Source organism: Mobula birostris, chromosome 12 (assembly GCF_030028105.1).
Source record: "Mobula birostris isolate sMobBir1 chromosome 12, sMobBir1.hap1, whole genome shotgun sequence".
NCBI lineage: Eukaryota > Metazoa > Chordata > Chondrichthyes > Myliobatiformes > Myliobatidae > Mobula > Mobula birostris.
Window position 1 is genome coordinate 13,212,882 of NC_092381.1, and position 16,719 is coordinate 13,229,600.

At 42.6% G+C, this 16,719-nt stretch overlaps 1 protein-coding gene across 1 annotated transcript in view; it reads left to right on the forward strand.

The window, feature by feature from the left end:
- LOC140206432 (vitellogenin-like) overlaps nucleotides 1-16,719 on the forward strand; it is a 175,324-nt gene that overhangs the window by 126,505 nt on the left and 32,100 nt on the right. The window contains exon 31 of the mRNA XM_072274801.1: nucleotides 6,605-6,766. Within this exon, the coding sequence (XP_072130902.1) occupies nucleotides 6,605-6,766 (162 nt within the window). The remainder of the gene's footprint in view (nucleotides 1-6,604; nucleotides 6,767-16,719) is intronic.

Consider the following 16,719-nt stretch of genomic DNA (forward strand, 5'->3'; position numbering starts at 1 on the left):
GTGTGTGGTCTGTAACTGTCTCCCTGTGATTCAGTGTGTGGTCTGTACCTGTCCGTCTGTGATTCAGTGTGTGCTCTGTACCCGTCTGCCCGTGATTCAGTGTGTGGTCTGTACCTGTCCGTCTGTGATTCAGTGTGTGCTCTGTACCCGTCTGCCCGTGATTCAGTGTGTGGTCTGTACCTACTTGCCCATGATGTTGCCCTTGACTCTGAATGTAGCCTGTACATTTGGGCCCATGATGCTGCTGTGGTTGGAACTGTACATCATTGTACTTGCACACATGACAATAAACTCAACATGACTTAAAGGACAATGGTCAGCAGGAACAAGTTGGGCTGAAGGGCCTGTTTCTGTCCTGCAACTCAAAGACTGAGAACACCATGACTGGGCAAGGAGATTTCATTGACCTCCTACCGTCAAGCTGAAGGTACCACTGTATAAGAACAGAACTGTCAGGCTGGGTAATAGCTTCTTCTCCTAGGGTGTTAGACTTCTTAACACTCTGCAGCTACCCAGCACACAAGTACACCCTGTCTGTATGCCCTAACACCACACCCCCACCCCCACACCCTTCAACTCTCATCCTGCACCGGTCACTTTTTATCTTTTATTGCTGCTGTTTCACATATTTATATATCTGCTTTTTTATTATAATAGTGCCAGTAACATTATCCTGTCTTACACAAACATGCACCTCGCACTTTATGCCAACCTGTCGATCTTCATTCCATGCCACTCAGAGACTTGTACTAATATTATTTAGTGACTGTATGTGCTGAATCGTAACTACCTGTGATGTGTGTGACTGAATGTATTATGTGCTTTGCACTTTGGCCTCAAAAGAACAATGTTTTGTTTAGCCGTATACATGTCTATTGTTAAATGACAGTAAAAAGGAACTTGAACCATAATGAAGGAGATGGAATGATTTGACTAAGCTTCCTTGATTCTGATTTCTCTTTACCTGCCTTAATCAGGTGACCGCAATGCCATCGATAATTGGGACCACTTGCGGATTATGCGGGCAAGGCAGCACCCAAGGGAGTAACGAATATCAGCAACCAAACCGACGTAAAACCAAGGAGATTCTCAAGTTCACACACTCTTGGCTCATACCCAGAGAACAGTGCAATGACAGTAAGAAGTTCACTTATGTTATCTGGTTCTGATGAAGCACTGTGGACTTGAATCATTAACACGACTTCACTCCAATGATACAGTCTGATAAACTAAATATCTCCCGCATTTAAAATATCCATTAAGCAGGAACAGCTAAGGAGAAACCTGGCATTCATTTTTGGGGATTATGAGATCAGAGATTCAAAGTATATTTATTATCAAAGTATGCATGCAGTATACAACTCTGAGATTTGTCTTCCCGCAGACAGCCACAAAACAAAGAAACGCCAGAGATCCCGTTCAAGGAAAACATAGAGTGACAGAGAAGTACAGCACAGAAACAGGCCCTTTGGCCCATCTAGTCCATGCCAAAACCATTTAAACTACCTACTCCCATAGACCTGCACCAGGACCATAGCCATCCAAGTACCTAACCAAACTTCCCTTAAATGTTGAAATCGAGCTCACATGTGCTGGCAACTCATTTCACACTTTCACAACTCTCTGAGAATTCCCCCCTCATGTTTCCCTTAAACTTCTCACTCTTCACCCTTAAGCCATGATCTCTAGGTGTAGTCCCACACAACCTCAGTGGAAAAAGCCTGCTTGCATTTACCCTAATTGTACCCTTCATAATTTTGTATACCTCTATCAAATCTCCGCTCAATCTTCTACATTCTAAAAAACACAGTCCTAACCTATTCAATATTTCCTTATAACTTGGGTCCTCCAGACCCAGCAACATCCTCATAAACTTTCTCTGCACTCTTTCAACCTTGTTTACATATTTTGTGTAGGTAGGTGACTAAAACTGCACACAGTACTTTAAATTAGGCCTCACCAACATCCTAAATGACTTCAACATAGCATCTCATTTCTGTACTCAATACATTGATCTATGAAGGCCTATGTGCCAAAAGCTTTCTTTACGATCTATCACCCTATGATACCACTTTCAACAAATTATGTACCTGTATTTGCAGATCACTTCGTTCTACCACACTTCTCAGTGTCCTACTGTTCACTGTGTAAGACCTATCCTGGTTGGTCCTACTGAAGTGCAAAACCTCACACTTGTCTGCATTAAACTCCATTGGCAATTTTTCAGCCCATTTTTTCAGCTGATGCAGATCCCTCTACAAGCCACGCTAGTCTTCCTCACTGTCCACTACATCCTCAATCTTGCTAATCCAGTTAACCACATTATCATCCAGATTATTGTTATAGTTTTCAAACAAAGAACCCAGCACCCATTCCTGCTGTACACCATTAGTCACAAGCCTCCAGTCAGAGGCAAACCCTCTATCATCACTCTCTGGCTTTTCCCATAAAATCAATGTCTAATCCAATCTACTACCTCGTCCTGAATGCTGAGTAACTGAATCATCTTGGCCAACCTCCCATGAGGGACCTTGTTGTACAAGGCCTTGGTGAGACCACATCTAGAGTATTGTGTGCAGTTTTGGTCCCCTAATTTGAGGAAAGATATTCTTGCCATAGAGGGAGTACAAAGAAGGTTCACCAGGTTGATTCCTGGGATGGTAGGACTTTCATATGATGAAAGACTGGATCAGCTAGGCTTATACTCTCTGGAATTTAGAAGATTGAGGGGGGATCTTATTGAAACGTATAAAATCCTAAAGGGATTGGACAGGCTAGATGCAGGAAGATTGTTCCCGATGTTGGGGAAGTCCAGAACGAGGAGTCACAGTTTGAGGATAAAGGGGAAGCCTTTTAGGACCGAGATGAGGAAAAACTTCTTCACACAGAGAGTGGTGAATCTGTGGAATTCTCTGCCACAGGAAACAGTTGAGGCCAGTTCATTGGCTATATTTAAGAGGGAGTTCGATAAGGCCCTTGTGGCTAAAGGGATCAGGGGGTATGGAGAGAAGGCAGGTACAGGGTTCTGAGTTGGATGATCAGCCGTGATCGTACTGAATGGCGGTGCAGGCTCGAAGGGCCAAATGGCCTACTCCTGCACCTATTTTCTATGTTTGTCAAATGCCTTACTAAAGTCCATGTAGACAACATCCACTGCTTTGCCTTCATCCACTTTCTTGGTAACTTCCTCAAAGGGTTTCAGTCCAGAACATTGACTGTACATTTTTCCATTGATGCTGACTAGCCTGCTGATTTCCTTCAGCATCTGTGTATGGTGTTTGGATTTCCAGCATCTGCAGATTTTCACTTGTTTGTGATCAGCTATACTCCAATCCTCTGGAACCTCTGCTGTCACTAAGTATAGTTTAATTATCTCTGCTAGGGCCCCGGCAATTTCTGCACTTGTATCCTGTAGGGTCCAAGGGAACACCTTGTCAGGCCCTGGGGATTTATCCACCCTGATCTGCCTCAGGGTAGCAAACACCTCCTCCGCTGTAATCTGTACAGGGTCCATGAAGTTGATGTCACTTTGCCTCACTTCTATAGACTCCGTATCCATCTCCTGCATAAATACAGATGCATAGAATGCATTTAAAATCTCTCCCATCAGCTTTGGCTCTGCAAATTGATTACCATTCTGGTCGTTCAGAGAACCAACTTTGTCCTTAGGAATCCTTTTGCTCTTAACGTAGCTGTAGAATTCCTTAGAATTCTCCTTCATCTCGTTTTCTAGAGAAACTCCATGCTGTCTTTTAGCCTTCCTGGTTTCTTTCTTAAGTGTTCTCTTGCATTTCTTATACTTCATAAGTACCTCAGTTTTTCCGTCCTGCCTATTCTTGCTATTCACCTCATTTCTCTCTTAACCAGGGCCTCAATATCTCTTGAAAATCCAGGTTCCCTGAACCTGTTGTTTTTATCTCTTGTTTTGACAAGCATGTACAAGCTTTATACTCTCGAAATTTCATTTTGGAAGGTCTCCCACTTACCAAGTATACCTTTGCCAGAAAACAGCGTGTCCCAATCCACACTTGCCAGATACTTTCTGATACCATCAAACACCCAAAGCACTAAACAAGGACAAATCATACAAATGGCAAAAAAATGACTGAATAATACACAGAATATTAAACATCAAATTCAAACAGTCCTTGAAATAGTCTAGAAATGTTCAGTTTCTAGTACAGTTCATTTTAAGTGTTGTGTCATTTGTTGACTGTAGTCTGCAGAACCAGTCTGCCCCAATCACAATCTCAGAATATAGCAATTAAAATAAGAAGTAACCAGAAACCAGGAACACTTATAACATGAACTGCAGAGTCCCCTAAAAGTCAGTCAAATCCACAAACTGCGCCAACCAAACCTTCCCCAATACTCAAGACTTCTACACCGTCCCTTGGCAGCACCAAATGAGAGGGAGAGAAAGATCGATTAAACGCGGGCAGATGGCGCTAAACACCTGCTCACCTTCCACTTTCATCCCAGTTGACGTCGAACATGCCCAATGCTTCAATTGGCGAGTTGATGAAAAATTGCCGCTGATCATGGGTTATGCTCCGCCATTAGGGCCATGCACTCCATTCCCAACCTCGCTCTCCACCACGCGGAGTTCTCTCAGATACAGCAAAAGCGCCAGATCACTCCACCAGCCTAAAAACACATTGTAATGTAAAATGCAGGCTCCAATCGCACACAGGTTAGTAGTAGAGGAATATCTAAAAGAAGAGGAAGTCATTTCGTGAGCTCTCTGCAAGACGACACCATTAGTCGTGTTGGTCGCTGGTGCCATCTTGGATCACAGTTTTTTTATCTCAGGGAGGGGAGGTCTAAAACTACAGGTCATAAGATTAGCTTTATTTATCACATGTACATCAAACCATCAAAACATACAGTAAACCGCATCATTTCCATCAATGGCCAACACAGTTCGAGGATGAGCTGGGGACAGCACATAAGTACCGCCAAATTCCAGCACTAATATATTGGTGCAGAATTAAATCATTTAGCTGTAGAGTCTGCTCTGCCATTAACTCGTGGCTAATTTATTTTCCTTCTCCATCCCCTTCTCCTGCCTTCTCCCCATACCATTGACACCCTTACTAATCAGGAACCTATGAGACTCTGCATTAAATATACCCAATGACTTGGCCTCCACAGCCATTTGTGGCAATGAATTCCACAGATTCGCCATCTTCTGGCTAACAAAATTCCTCCTCATTTTTCCCAGGGTCGAAATATCTAATACTAGAGGGCATGCATTTAAAGTGAGAAAGGGCAATATCAAAGAGGATGTGAGGGGTATACAGAGAATGGTGGATGCCTGGAATGCACTGCCTGGGGGTGGGGTTAGAGACAGAAATATTAAGGACTTTTAAGAGATGTTTAGCTAGGCACATGAATATGAGGAAAATGTAAGGACCTGGACATTGTTTAGGCAGAAGGGATTAGTTTAGTTGGCCATTTGATTACTAATTTATTTGATTATTGGCAACATTGTGGGCCAGAGGGCCTGTTCCTGAGCTGTACTGTTCTATGTTCTATATTCTTCTCTGTTCTAAAGGGACACCCTTTCATTTGGAGGCTGGTCCTCTGGTTCTAGACTCTCCAACTACTGGAAACATGTTCTCCACGCCCAATCTATATTGGCTATTCTCCTACGCTCCAAAGAATGCTCTCTCCACAAGACAGCCCCTCAAGACCTGGTAACATCCTCATGAATCCCCCCTATGTTCTTCCCAGCTAAAGGGAATGATGGGCTGAATGACCTATTTCCATGGCATCCATTAGTCTTGCGAGACCATGGATCTGCGCCTGGAAAGTCTTCATTCTCCAGGGCGCAGGCCTGGGCAAGGTTGTATGGAAGACCAGTAGTTGCCCATGCTGCAAGTCTCCCCTCTCCACGACACCAATGTTGTCCAAGGGAAGGGCATTAGGACCCCTACAGCTTGGCACCAGTGTCGTCGCAGAGCAATGTGCGATTACATGCCTTGCTCAAGGGCACAATACGTTGCCTCAGCTGGAGCTCAAACTCACGACTTTCAGGTCGCTAGTCCAATGCCTTAACCACTTGGCCACATGCCCACACTTCCATGGTGTATGACACTATGAATCACATTCCTCTCTGATGGCTTCCGTCACTGGTCCCGCCATTAATATTTCATTTCATTATGCTTCATCTGAGTCTGGAAACACCAAGGGGAGGTAACAACATGGCTTCCTGCTCAAACACCTACCCACACCCTGACTTCACAGCCGTCAGAAAGAACTGGCCTTCAATGTATTCATATTTAATTCTTGTTCCCTTTTCCTCCCTAAGCCATCATCCCAACTGGGCATAGGCTGCCGACAGCAGCTTGCCAGAGTCCTCAGTCCTGGGCTAAAGTTTGCTCAGCCCTGTAGCTTCTGCTTTCACCGCATGATGCCAACATCTTCAGACGAAGATCCTCCTTCTCCCAGGAATGAGATCTTTGGAGAACCTGTTGCTGTTTCTGTTGCACTGGGTTTTTACAGTTGCTAGCCCCATGTCTGACCCTCCTTCTTTCGCAGCCAGGCTTGGGACTGTCCATGGTAGAGTCATTATCTAACTCTTGCTTTACCATTTTTGCAGCCTGTAAACTAATAAAACAACGTGTGAAACTCAATAAGCCAGTCAAAATACTTGGGAAAGAGACACAATGCTACTCAACGGAACAAATAGTGGATTGTGATCATGGATGTTCACGAGTTAAGACTGTCCCAATCAACTATAGTTTCCATTGCATACCAATAGGTAAGTAGGTTTCCAAGATTTGAGTTATTGTGTTGATTTATTCCATCTCGTTACTGCTGCCAACGGTTCAGTGTGAATCATGCCTGAAGAGAAGGTAGGTGCCACTTATTCACCCAACACCTATACATTGGTGCTTAGTTTTATATACCACCAATAACATCCCATTTATCATGGCCTTGTTCAAAACTTGGACTAGATTCACCAAAGCCTTTGAATGGAAAATCCTACAAAAGGTCGTGGATTCAGATCAGTACATCATGGGTAAAGCCCTCCCAACCATTGAATGTATCTACATGAAATACTGTCATAAGAAAGCAGCATCCATCATCAGAGATCCTCTTCACCTGGGCCATTCTCTTTTCACACAGCTGCCATCAGGTAGAACATACCACCAAGTTCAAGATCAGTTACTATCCCACAACCATCAGCCTCTTGAACAAAGGGTGATAATTACACTCACTTGCCCATCCATTGAGATGTTCGCGCAACCAATGATCTCACCTTAAGGAATCTTTATCTTGTTATTTCATGTTCTCATTATTTATTGCTATTTATTCATATTAGCAATTGCACAGTTTGTTGTTTTCTGCACTCCAGTTGATCTTTCATTGATCCTGTTATAGTCACTATTCTATAGATTTGCTGAGTATGCCCGCAGGAAAATGTATCTCAAAGTTATAAGTGATTTAAAGGTTCAAAGGTTCATTTTATTGTTAAACTATCCATGTACAATACAACTCTGATATGCGTCTTCTCCAGATAGCCAGGAACTACAGAAAAACATGGGTGTTGTTGAAAGAAAAGACATTAACCCCCCCATGCACAAAAAAAGAAAAAGAAACAAAACTAGCAACCCCCAAACACCCAACCTCCTCGCTCACACAAAAACTAACAGATCAAACACCCAGAAAACAGCAGCTAGAACATCAAACCCCAAATGCCCAAGCACCCTCCCTCACAAAAAGACAGTGAGTAACGTCAAACCCCCACCCCCTCCCTCTCAAAGAAAGACAATCGACAATAGCGTCAAACCCCCCCAACCTCTCTCTCACACACAAAAACTAGCAGATCGCCCACACAGAAAAACACCAATAAGAACATCAGACCCCAAATCCTCTACTCCTATTTCGTGTAAAAAGTATCGCCCACCCGCCAATCAGCAACAAGAAAGAAAACAGAGAAAACTGAAGGAGACCAATATCAACTACAGTCCAGTAACCACATCAGTTTCAGAACTTAGAAAACATCCTCTCATCAGCATTCAGGAGAGTGGCTGAACAAACTCAGTTTTTCCCTGAAGAGCGACCGCCATGCCAAGTCCAAAACACCGCGCCAACTCAGCTACCACCTACCATCAACCCCGTGGCCACCGTGGAGAGTGACCGTTGACCTCCTCTGCATTCATCTTGATGCTTCAGTCTTCCTTGACGCTTCAAAATGGAGTCGATCATGGTCTCTGGTCTTCTCCATGAGGCAGCCCATGCTCCTGGTCCTCCCCAAGGACAGCAGAATTTCGATCAAATGCCAAACTGCATGTCACATGGTGACATATATGAACTTACATAATAAAATTTACTTTGAACTTTGAAGATTCAAAGACTCAAAGTACAATTATTATCGAAGTATATATGCAATATACAACCCTGAGATTTGCCTTCCCACAGATAGCCATGAAACAAAAAAAAACATGGAACTCATTCAAAAACATCAACACACAAAAAAAGTAAATCATGCAAGTGGCGAAAAACGAGGGAAAAACCGAATATAAAACACAAAATTGAGAGATTTCAGGCCTATTCAATTCAACTCAGTTCTAGTTCAATCAAGAGCTATGTCATTCATTATCTTCAGACCACCCCAATCAATATCACCCAAAATAACAACAAAGTTCAAAATAAATTTATTATTAAACTATTAATATATTAGCATGCACTACCCTGTGATTAATTTTCTTGTGGACATTCTCAGTAGATACAAAGATAGATAGAGAAATAGATACTTTATTGATCTCAAAGGAAATTACAGTGTCACAGTAGCATTACAAGTGCACAGATATATAAATATTAAAAGACAAGTAAGAAAGAATAAAAAATTAGTTACCTCAAACAGTCTAACAGGAGGGGGTCATCACTTCCCCAGCTATAGGTTGACACATTATAGAGCATAATGGCTGAGGGTAAGAAAGACCTCATATAGCACTCTTTGGAGCAGCGCAGTTGTCTTAGTCTATTACTAAAAGTGCTCCTCTGTTCAGCCAAAGTGGCATGCAGAGGGTGAGAAAGAAACATTGTCCAGAATTTCCAGGATTTCTGGGATTTTCCATAGGGTCCTTTGTTCCACCACAGCCTCCAGTGTGTTCAGTTTGGCTCCTATAACAAAGCCAGTCTTTCTAACCAATTTATTGAGTCTGTTGGCATCACCCATGTTGATGTCATTTCCCTGGAGCACCACCACATAGAAGATTGTTTTGGCAACAACAGACTGGTAGAACATGTGAAGGAGAGACCTGCATACTCCAAAGGACATCAGTCTCCTCAGGAAGCAGAGGTGACTCTGGCCCTTCTTGTACACAGCAAGAATAGAATCAATGAAAAAACACATACCAACAAAGTGCAAAAGACAAACTGTTCAAATACAAGAATAAATAAATAAATAGATAAATAGTATTGAGAACATGCATTGTAGAGTCCTTGAAAGTGAGTCCCTAGGTTGTGGTAGGTGATCAGGTGAAGTTATCCACGCCAGTTCAGGAGCCTGATGATTGAAGGGTAATAACTGTTCCTGAGCCTGGTGGTGTTGGGATCAAACCTGATGGCAGCAGCAAGAAAAGAGCATGGCCTGGATGGTAGGGGTCCCCAAAGATTGATGCTGCCTTGTAGATGTGCTCAATGATGGGGAGAGTTTTTCCTGTAATGGACTGGGCCGTGTCTAAAAACTTTCTGTAGTAGGTTTTTCCAGAGGTGGCGTGAGAGTGACTGAATCCTGAAGCCCCACACCACCAGGTTCAGAAATAGCTGCTTTCCGACAAGCATCAGGTTCTAGAACTAACTTGCACAACCGTAACCCTACCTCGGCAATGAAACACTACAGACCACCTCTTGCACTATTTGTTTAAGACATTGTGGTAACCTAAGGACCTGAGATAGGTGAGGACTTTATCCCCTGGAGCACAGGAGAATGATGGGAGATCTTATAGTGGTACACAAAATAATTAGGAGTATACCTAGAGCAAATTCTTGAAGTTTTTTCCCCTCAGGTAGGGTGGGAGTAGAACTAAACGTCATAGATTAGGTTGAAAGGTGAAATATTAAGGAGAATCTGAGGAGGTACTTCTTCACTCAGAGGATGGTGTGAGTGTAGATTTGGGTTTAATTGCGTCACTTAAGAGATATTTGGATCGTTACATGGATGAAAGGCTGTTGCCAAAATTTAATACCTGGAGATACAAGTACAAATTCCCAGTGTGAACAATCATGAACGCGAATTCCATTATTTAGCAAGATTAATGGAATTCAGAGGATGAAAGTGGAGGCCTATGTGGGAGGGAAGGATTGCATTAACCTTAGAATAGGTTAAAAAGTCCACTGAAAATTATGGGCCAACGGGCCTGCACTGTACAATATCAAATATTGAAAGGCTTACAGAGCAGATGTGGAGAAGATGTTTCCCATTGTGGGGGAGTCTAGGACCAGAGGGCAAACCTCACAATGGAAGGATGTCCCTTTAAAACAGAGATGACGATGAATTTCTTTAGCCAGATGGTGGTGAATCTGTGGAATTCATTTCCAAAAATGACTACAGAGGCCAAGTACGGTTATATACTGGGGTACATTTAAACCAGAAGTTGATAGGTTCCTGATTAGTAAGGGTATCAAAGGTTATGGGGAGAAGTGAGGAGGCAGGTGAAGTGGTCGGCACAACATGTGGGCCAAAGGACCTACACTGTGTGCTTTGGTGTAATATGTTTTTTCTACCACCATCTTCTCAAGGGCAATAGCAATGAGCAATAAATGTGAGTCTACTCTGCCAACCATATCATGCAAATGAATTTTAAGAACCCTTTGCAATCTATTTGACACTTCACTGCCCCCTGAAGAGACCTACAAAGCCAGCTGGTTTAAGATAGTAAGGAAATGAACTAAGAATTCTTAATAAGCTTCATCAAGGCCTAGCAACATGCTTATTATGTCCCCACACGATTCAGTTCGCTGTTTTATTTCTAGCCACTAGATCTCACTGACTACTTGTAAGTTTACAGCTGTTGTTCATTACTTATTACTGCGTTGCTGAGCTATTGAACTTTGACATCAGGGCAGCCATTTTTGATATCATTTGTACATTTCATTTAGTCACTGTTAGTTAAAAGTACTTTGTTACGATTCAAAGGAATTTTAGTCAATATTTGAATCCATCACTCGTGAGAATGCCTAGAAGCCTGTATTTTTTCTCAGCTCCTTGCGTGCTCTAATGCATTCACAAACAACAAACTTATCTTCAAACTACAACTACACCGGGACTGGAGTTTACCTATCTGCCTATCTTAAGAAAATAGGGAAAACTCTTGAATGAGGGCAGAATAATGCTGATGATATCCGATGTTGCAATTAGGAATTAGAAACGGTTTATTATTGTACAGTGAGGAAAAAGCTTTGCTTTGCACACCGTTTACACAGATCATTTCAAAACTTAAGTACTTTGAGACTACATGAGGGGAAAACAATGACAGGGTGCAGAATATGGAACATAGAAGTGCACAGTGCAGGGACAGGCCTTTCAGCCCACAGTGTTGTGCTGAACCAATTAAATTAGTGAACAAATGACCATCAAATCTAATCCTTTCTGTTTACACATCCTTCCATTTTCCTCACATTTATATGCCTATTTAAATGTCTCTCAGAAGTCCCCAGTTGGATCTGTGTCTACCAACACGCCTGGCGCCACTCTCCGCAAGGGTGCCACGGTAGCGTAGTGGTTACCACGACGCTACTGCCGCTCAGGGCGTTGAAGTTCGGAGTTCAACCCTGACGCCCTCTGTAAAGAGTTTGTATGTTCTCCCTGTGACCACTTGGGTTTCCTTCAGGTGCTCCAGTTTCCTCCCTAGTCCAAAGTCATACTGGTTAATAGGTTAGTTGGTCATTATAAATTGGCCTGTGATGAGGCTAGGGTTAAATATCGGTGGGTTGCTGGGCAGTGCAGTTTCTAGGGCCGGAAGGGCCTAATCCAAATTGTATCTCTAAATCAATTAATTTTTGTGCTAAAAAAAAACCCTGCCTCTCACGTCTCCTTTGAAATTACCTTCTCTCCTCTTAAATGCATGCCCTCTGGTATTAGACATTTCAACCCTTGGGTAAAGGTGCTGTCTGTCTACTCTCTCTATAACTCTCATAATCCTATAAACTTCTATCAGATCTGCCCTCAGCTTCCACCACTCCAGAGAAAACAACCCAGGTTTGTCCAACGTCTCATTATAGCACATGCCCTCTAATCCAAGCAGCATCCTGGTAAATCTTTTCTGCACCTTCTATAAAGCCTGATGTTCTTCCTGGCGACCAGAACTGTATGCAATACTTCAGATGAGACCTAGCCAGAGTTTTATAAAGTTGCAACATAACCTCCTGACATTTGAACTCATTGCTTCAACTAATAAAAGCAGACATGCCATATGCCTTCTTAACCACCCTCTCAACCTGTGTATCTCTTTCAGGGAGCTGTGAAGTTGGCCCTCAAGTTCCCTCTGCTCATCAACACTGTTAAGGGTCTTGATCTTAACAGTGTACTGTCTCTTTACATTTGACCTACCAAAGTGCAACACTTCACATTTGGCCTGGTTGGACATTCCTCTGCCCAAACCTGTACCTGATCAACATCCCACAGTATTCTTTGCCAGTTTTTGATGGTGTCCGAAACATCACCAATCTTCATATCATCTGCAAACTTGCTAACTCACGCATCTACTTTTTCATCCAGGTCATTTATGTACATCACAAGCAACAGAGTTACAGATCCCCGCACATCACTAGAAATCACAGACCACCAGCTAGAATAAGTCCTTTGATCACTACAATGCTAATAATCACAGACCACCAGCTAGAATAAGTCCTTCGATCACTACAATGCTAATAATCACAGACCACCAGCTAGAATAAGTCCTTCGATCACTACAATGCTAATAACCACAGACCACCAGCTAGAATAAGTCCTTTGATCACTACCCTTCTACTTGGTTCTGAATCCAAATGGCCATTTCACCATAGATCCTGTGAATTTTACTCTTCTAGCTGAGCCTCTCATGATTGTTAAATGACTTACTAAAATCCATGTAGACAATATTCACAGTTCTACCTTCATCAGTCACCCTCATCATCTCATCAAGAATCTCAGTTGTTACAAAGAAATGATTTGTCCCACACAAATCCATGCCGGCACTCTCTAAATAGGCCAGGGTTCTCCAAATGCTCATAAGTTCTATCCCTAAGGATTCTCTCCAGTGACTTCCCTACCACTGATGTGAGACTCAGCAGTCAATAGTTTTCAGGATTATCCCTAGTTCTCTTCCTGAATAATGGATCATTAGCTACTCACCAGCCCTCCGGGAACTCACCTGAGGCAGAGAGGGTATAAAGATATTGGTCAAGGCACCAACGATCTCATCAGTACATGGCTTCTCTACTGCTGTGATGAGGCCACACTTAGGTTGGAGGAGGAACACCTTATATTCCAACCCAATGGCATGAACTTCAATTTCTCGAGCTTCCAGTAATTGCCCAGCCTCCTCTACTTCACCATTCCCCTTTCCTGTTTCCCACTCACCTATATCCTTACCTGCCCATCACCTCCCTCTGGAGCTGCTCTCCCTTCCCTTTCTTTCTCTTCTATCAGGTTCCCCTTTTCCAGCCTTTTATCTCTTCAACAACCTCTTTACTTCACCCCCCACCCCCTCTCTCGGTTTCACCTATCACCTACCACCTTCTTACTCTGACTTCTCTTTCGTTCCAGTCCTGATAAAGGGTCTCAGCCCAAATCATTGGCTGTTTACTCTTTTCCATAGATGCTGCCTGACCTGCTGAATTCCTCCAGCATTTTGTGTGTGTAGCTTTGGGTTTCCAGCAATCTCATTTTTTGCCTTCAATAACCTGGGGTATATCCTATCAAGGCTTGTGGACTTATTCACCCTAATGCTCTATAAGAGACCCATCACTATTCCCTCCTTTACCTCAAAATGTCCTAACAATTAATATGCCTAGCACTGATCTCCCTATCCTCCACATCCATCTCCTTGTTAAATACTAATGATGCCTTGGAATTCTCTTCAATCCTACTTGCCAAGGACTTATTTCATGGCCCCTCCTGACTTTCCTAATTCCCTTCTTGAGATTTTCTCTGGCTTCTTTATAATCCTCAGTGACTCTGTTTGAACATAGAACATAGAAAAGCTACAGCACAATACGGGCCCTTCGGCCCACAGTTCAAGCTTCCTAAGCTTTACAAGCCCTTACATTTTCTTCTTGACTAAATTCATCACTTCTCTCAATATGCAAGGTTCTCTTAACTTGCCATCCTTGTCCTTCCTTCCGACTAGAACATACCTGTCCTAGAAACCATAGAAACCATAGAAAAACTACAGCACAGAAACAGGCCTTTTGGCCCTTCTTGGCTGTGCCAAACCATTTTCTGCCTAGCTCCACTGACCTGCACACGGACCATATCCCTCCATACACCTCCCATCCATGTACCTATCCAATTTATTCTTAAATGTTAAAAAAGAACCCGCATTTATCACCTTGTCTGGCAGCTCATTCCACACTCCCACCACTCTCTGTGTGAAGAAGTCCCCCCTAATGTTCCCTTTAAACTTTTCCCCCTTCACCCTTAACCCATGTCCTCTGGTTTTTTTCTCCCCTTGCCTCAGTGGAAAAAGTCTGCTTGCATTCACTCTATCTATACCCATCATAATTTTATATACCTCTATCAAATCTCCCCTCATTCTTCTACGCTCCAGGGAATAAAGTCCTAACCTATTCAACCTTTCTCTGTAACTGAGTTTCTCAAGTCCTGGCAACATCCTTGTAAACCTTCTCTGCACTCTTTCAACCTTATTAATATCCTTCCTGTAATTTGGTGACCAAAACTGAACACAATACTCCAGATTCGGCCTCATCAATGCCTTATACAACCTCATCATAACATTCCAGCTCTTATACTCAATACTTTGATTAATAAAGGCCAATGTACCAAAAGCTATCTTTACGACCCTATCTACCTGTGTTGCTACTTTTAGGGAATTTTGTATCTGCATTCCCAGATCCCTCTGTTCTACTGCACTCAGTGTCTTACCATTTACCCTGTATGTTCTACTTTGGTTTGTACTCTGTGTAGTTGTTTTTTTAAACACCCTCCACATATCGGATATGGATTTGCCCAAATATATTTGTCACCAACTAACTTTCCCTAGTTCCTGCCTAATGCTCTGATAATTTGCCCTGCTCCAATTTAATACTTTCCAGCAAGGTCAATACTTATCCTCATCTATAGCTATCTCAAAACTGTAACTTTAAAATTTATCTTTATCTTAACATTCATCTTTAGCATGCAAGATGTCGATTTCAAAGTCTGAAACAGGATAGAAGGTGCCCTTTAGCCTAGTAGTGAATGTTACCAAGCTTTTCTATCTTCTGATGGAGGGGTTGGATAGGGAAAATGTCTTGGGTGTGTGGAGTCTTGATTATATTGGCTGCTTTTCCAAGGTTGCAAGGACTGTAGCAGAGTCCAGAGTGAGGTGGCAGGTTTTCAACATGGGCCAAGCTCTATTGCTAGTCATGGTCAGACTTGCTATACCAAGGTTAATAACAGCGGTATACTTTGACCATATTACAATTCCATGAGACACAGGAACAGAATAAATCTATTGGGTCCGTCAAGTCTGCTTCACCATTCCATCATGGCTGATTTATTATCCCTCACAATTGTCTTCTCTCATAACTTTTAACACCCCTGCATGAAGGAACTGATGGCTTTGCGGCCAAGTTTGCAGACGATATGAAGATAGATATCTAACGAGGATGTCATGAGCAGAGCAAACACAAAAAGAGAAATAACGTATGAAATCATGAAAAGGCAACATAACTTCATTGGACATGTGATTAGGAAAGAGGAGTTAGAATGCACGGTAATTATGGGAAAGATTGAAGGGAAGAAAGCAAGAGGAAGACAAAGACAAATGATGATGGAGACAGCAGCCAGAGAACTGGAAATGAATACCAATGAATTGATCCACTTGACTCGAAACAGGAGTGTGTGGGCCACGGCAGTCAAAGCTCAGACTGGGCATGGCACCTGATGATGAAGATAGGTGAATGGGCAGATAGTTTTGAGGAAGTAGAGGTCAAAGAAGGATGGAGACAGAATAGGAGAATAGGCAAAGAAATGGCAGATGGAGTGTCGGGCAGTGTATTGTCATGCACTTTGCTAGAAGAAATAAAAGCTTAGACTATTTTCTAAATGGAGAGAACATTCAAAAAGCTGAGGTGCCAAGGGACTTGGGAGTCCTCATGCAGGAATCTCTAAAAGTTAATTTGTGGTTAAGACAGTGTTGACGAAGGCAAATGCAATGTTAGCATTCATTTTGAGAGGGCTAGAATATAAAAGCAAGGGTGTATTGTTGAGGCTTTATAAAGCACTGGTGAAGCCTCATTTGGAGTACAGTGAGCAGTTTTAGTTCTCTTATCTAGGAAAGGATGTTGTCACATTGGAGATGGTTCAAAGGAGGTTCACAAAAACTATTCCGGAATTGAAAAGCTAGTCATATGATGAGCATTTTCTGGCTCTAGGCCTGTACTCATCAGAATTCAGAAGAATGAGAAGTGACCTCATACCTGCTGACTGTTGAAAGGCCTGGATAGAGTTGAGAGGATATTTCCTATGGCGGGGGAGTCTAAGACGAGAGGACACAGCCA